Raw genomic sequence first — 5,001 nt, forward strand, 5'->3', positions numbered from 1 at the left:
ATACAGACCAGTTCCCACTCACTGGCTGAGCGAGGTGCAGGAGCAACACCGAGGGTTGCGATCCCGTTGCCGGTCCCGGTCCAGTACGGGCGCGACACTGAGGGTTGCGATCTGTTGCTGGACACAAAAAAAGACAAAAAGGAAAAAAAAAATTTTTTTTTAACATTTAGCAACCAAACCAGTGGATGCAGAATAAGGGAAACTAAGCTGATTTGAGATAACAAAATTATATCAACTCCAGGAGTTAGGTGAGGGGAAAAAGTTGGTATTAAAATGAATTATACTTTTCCATGATTGGGCATTTTGTATAATTAAGAAATATTTATATTGGATTCTGTATGTTTACAAAGTCATTTTCAAAATTTTATATAAAGGAAATCTAGTTTAGTAAATAAGCTTATAAATTGTTCTGAATAACTATGTTAATAAAAAGGCAATATTTTATTGATGTAGTTACAGGAAACATCCTAAATACATGGGAGCAACATTTCCTGGCACCATATGCAATAAGAGCTATGATGCAGGTGTTGCTATGGTATGTAAATTTTATTCTTCTTTGCATTACTACTTTTAAACCTTACATTATATTTTATAGGTATTAAGTAGTTAAATATATTTTATAAGTATTATTTTAAGTAGAAAGTAGTGTATGACAACTTGATATTTTTCTATCTATGTATTCATTATTATTTGGGGGGACAAAATTATTAGGATCTCAGAAAGTTAATTTAATTATAAATTTCAAACACAAGGAATATAATATGAATAAACATGATTATGTCCATTCACCAGTTAGTCATAATGGACACTAACATTCTCCTCACATTTTTGAGGAGATAAAACATTAGAGCAAAGTTAAATTCTCTTGCATGTTTCCTTCAAGTTCAAGAAATAGCATGGATTGGGTGAGGAAAATGTGGTATATAAAAAACATGGAATTCTACTCTCCCATAAAGAAAGAAATATTCCCATTTGCAACAATATGGATGAGCTTGGAAAAGCTTATGTTGAGTGAAATAAGCAAAACACAGAGGGATAAATACCACATGTGCTCACTCATAAGTGGGAGCTAAGAGACAAAGAAGGAAAGAAAGACCACAGTGGTCTGTTGGACTTACAGAGGGAGAGAGCATTCCTAGGGATATAAAGTGGCGTGGGGGAAAGGGGGTGGGCAGGGAGGCTGGGGATAACTGGGTGGGGGACACAGGGTATAGTCACAATTTGTGGTAATGGAGATGCTGCCAGTATATGTCTGGCCATCACATCTTGGGCACGAGTAGTGACAATCAGCTTTGTATCTCATGAATATTCATAACCAATAATAAAAAAAGCAAAAAAAATCAAGCTATGAATTTGCGCTTGCCGTTTCATGCATACCTTATGTTATTTTAATTAATGTATGTATCCATAAACAATATATATTATTTTCTGCATTGTTCTTATTTTATGTATTATTTTAGAACTATTTAGAACAGTTTTTAAAAAGATATATACATCTTGAAACATGCAGCTCTAGTGTGATTACTTTGCCTTTTGAATTTTTAAAATTTTCATCGACTAACACATATATGTTTATTATAAATACATATTGTATTACAAGACTAATACTGAAAAAAAAAAATCAGTCATATGCATAATCTACATCCCCTGAATCCTCTTTCCCACTTTGTAAAAATATTTCTTCTGCTGACACTGACTCCATATCTATTTCTTTTTAAATAAGTTTTATTGAAATACATTATAGAGAAAATTACACAAGTTGTAAGTGTATAGCACAATTAATTTTAACCAAGTTGATGCATAATTATAAATACCACACAGATCAAGAAATAAAACATTATGAACACTTCGGAATTCCCTAAATCATGCCTTCTCCCACTACTACCCATACCAGAGGAAACCACTATCCTGACACCTATTGCTCTTGGTTAGTTTCACCTTTTCACCTATTTTCAAAATTATGTAAATGGAACACAGTGTGTTAACCTTTATCTGCTCTAGTTTATGTCTGTGAAAATCATCTTTATATGCATAAGAATAGTTTGTCAATTCTTTTAATATACATTTCTGAAAAATATGCCATGAAGTTTACTCAAATGCAGATGGTATCTATGACTTCCTATTATTAAAATTGGGATTTAACATTCCTATAGCTCATACATTTACATTTTGCTGTCCATTCTTTTTTACAATTATATACCTTTTTTGAATTGTGTTTTATCATTTTTAAACTTTTTTATTGAGATAATTTGATTATACATATTTATGGGGTACAGAATTATATTTCAATGCATGAATAAAGTGTGTGATGATCTAATCAGGGAAATTAGCATATTCATAATTATAAATCTTAATCATTTCTTTGTGTGTGAACATTTGATCTCCTCTCTTCTAGTTGCTGAATAATATTCACTGAATCATTGTTAATTATACATTCCTGGGTTAACTGTAAACCAATAGAACTTATTTTTTTGTATCTATCTATAATTTAGTGTCCATTAACTAGCCTCTCACTATCTCTTCTCCCCTTTCTAGTAATCGCAGTTTTTTACTCCCTTTTTAACAGTTCAACTTATTTATTTATTTTAATTTTTTTAGCTCCCACGTATGAGTGAGAATATGCAGTATGTCTTTTTCTCTCCCTGGTTTATTTCACTATACATAATTTTCCCAAAACTCATCTATGCAGCTGTGAATGGCAGAATTTCTTTGTGTATATATTACATTTTCTTTGTCATATCATATACCGATGAACATTTAAGTTGGTTGCATATCTTGTATATTGTGAATAAATCTGCAGAAACATGAGAGTGTAGGTATCCCTTTGATGTAATGATTTGCATTCCTTTGGGTATATACCCAATGTTGGGATTGCTGGGTCACATGGTAGTTCTATCTGTAGTTGTTTGAGAAACTTCCATACTGTTTTCCATAATGGCTTCACTACTTTACAGTACCACCAACAATGTGTAATGATTACCCTTTCTCCACATCCTTGTTAGCATTTGTTATTCTGTCTTTTTAAAAATGGCCAGTCTAACTGGGGTGAGAAGATATTTCACCATTGTTTTGATTTGTATTTCCCTGATGATTAGCAATGTTGAACATATGTCTTCTTTTTATATGTTTTCTTTTGAGAAATGTCAATTCAGTTACCTTGCACATTTAAAATTTTTTTTTTAATATTGAGTAGATTGAGTTCCTTTTATATTCTGGATATTAGTCCCTGTCACATGTAGTTTGCGAATATTTTCTCCCATTCTGCATATTGTCTATTTGCTCTTGATTATTTCAAGTGCTGTGCAGAACTTTTTAGTTTGACAAAATCCCCTTTGTTTATTTTTGCTTTTGTTGCCTCTGTTTTTGAGGTCTTATTCATATAACCATTGCTCAGTCCCATATCCTGCATTTTCTTGTAGGTATTTTATAGTTTCAGGTCTTAGATTTAAGTCTTTAATCCATTTTGAGTTGATTCTGTATATGGAGAAGAGATAGGGGTCTAGTTTCATTCTGCTACACATGAATATCCAGTTTTCCCAGCACCATTTATTAAAGAGGCTGTCCTTTCCTCAATATATGTTTTTGGCATCTGTGTCAAAGATCAGTTGCCTGTACGTACATGGATTAATTTCTGGGTTCTATATTCTGTTCCATTGATCCATGTGTCTATTTTATGCCAGTGCCATGCTGTTTTGGTTACTTTAGCTTTGGAGCATATATTGAAGCCAGGTCATTTTGGGGTCTCCACCATTGTTCATTTTGCTCAGAATTGCTTTGGCTATTTGGAGATTTTTTGTGGTTCCATGTGAATTTAGGATTTTTTTTTTCTATTTCTGTGAACAATGCCATTGGTATTTTGATAGGGATCCATTGAATCTGTAGATCACTTAGGGGAGTATGGTCATTTTCACCAGAGTAATTCTACCAATCCATTAGCATGGAATGCCTTTCCATTTTTTGTGTGTGTATTTCTTAATTCCTTTCATCAGTGCTTTGTAGTTTTCATTGTACAGATCTTTCACCTCCTTGTTTAAATTTATTCCTAGGTATTTTATTTTGTTGGTAGCTATTGCAAATGAGATTGCTTTCTTGATTTTTTTTTTTCCTGATAGTTCATTGTTGGTATATAGAAATGCTACTTATTTTTGTATATTTATTTTGTATTCTGCAAATTTGCTGAATTGGTTTATCAGTTCTAAGAATTTTTGGTGGAATCTTTATGGTTTTCTACATATGAAATTATGTTATCTGCAAAAGGGGTATATTTGGCTTCGTCTTTTCCATCTCAAATGCCAGTTATTCCTTTCTTTTGCCTAATTTCTCTGGCTAGAACTTTTATAACTAAAATAGGCATGGTGAAAGTGTGCATCCTCATCTTGTTCCTGTTCATAGAGAAAAAGCTCTCAACTTTTTCCTGTTCAGGATTATGTTAGCTGTGAGTTTTAATATGTGTTTTATTGTGTTGAAATACTTTCCTTCTGTACTTAATTTGTTGAGCTATTATCATGAAGGGATATTGAATTTTATCAAAAGCTGTTTATGCAAGTATTCAGATGGTCATAAGTTTTTTGTCCTTGATTTTGTTGATGTGGTGTATCACACATATTGATATGTGTATGCTGAACCATCCTTGCATCCCTGGGGTGAATTCAACTTGATCATGGCTTATGATCTTTTTGATGTGCTAATAGATTCTGTTTGCTAGTACTTTGTTGAGAATATTTGCATCTAAGTTTGTCAAGGATATTGACCTGTAGTTTTCTTTTTTTGTTGTGTCTTTGGTTTTGGTATTAGATTGATGTTGGCCTAATAAAATGAGACTGAGAGAACATCCTCTGCTTTGATTTTTTGGCATAGTTTGAGAAGTATTGGTTTTAAATCTTCTTTAAAAGTTTGGTAGGGCCGGCCCGGTGGCGCACTGGATAGTGCGCCGCTTGGGAAGCGCGGCGGCGCTCCTGTCCAAGGGTTCGGATCCCACATACAGACCGGTTCCCGCTCACT

At 33.2% G+C, this 5,001-nt stretch overlaps 1 protein-coding gene across 1 annotated transcript in view; it reads left to right on the forward strand.

Moving 5' to 3' along the window:
- Positions 1-5,001, forward strand: part of LOC103600917 (disintegrin and metalloproteinase domain-containing protein 18-like) — a 144,385-nt gene that overhangs the window by 63,873 nt on the left and 75,511 nt on the right. Inside the window, 1 exon segment of the mRNA XM_008585260.1 lies at positions 454-535. Coding sequence (XP_008583482.1) covers positions 454-535 — 82 coding nt within the window.

The sequence above is a fragment of the Galeopterus variegatus genome, unplaced genomic scaffold, assembly GCF_000696425.1.
Source record: "Galeopterus variegatus unplaced genomic scaffold, G_variegatus-3.0.2 Scaffold3508, whole genome shotgun sequence".
In the NCBI taxonomy this organism is placed as follows: Eukaryota; Metazoa; Chordata; class Mammalia; order Dermoptera; family Cynocephalidae; genus Galeopterus; species Galeopterus variegatus.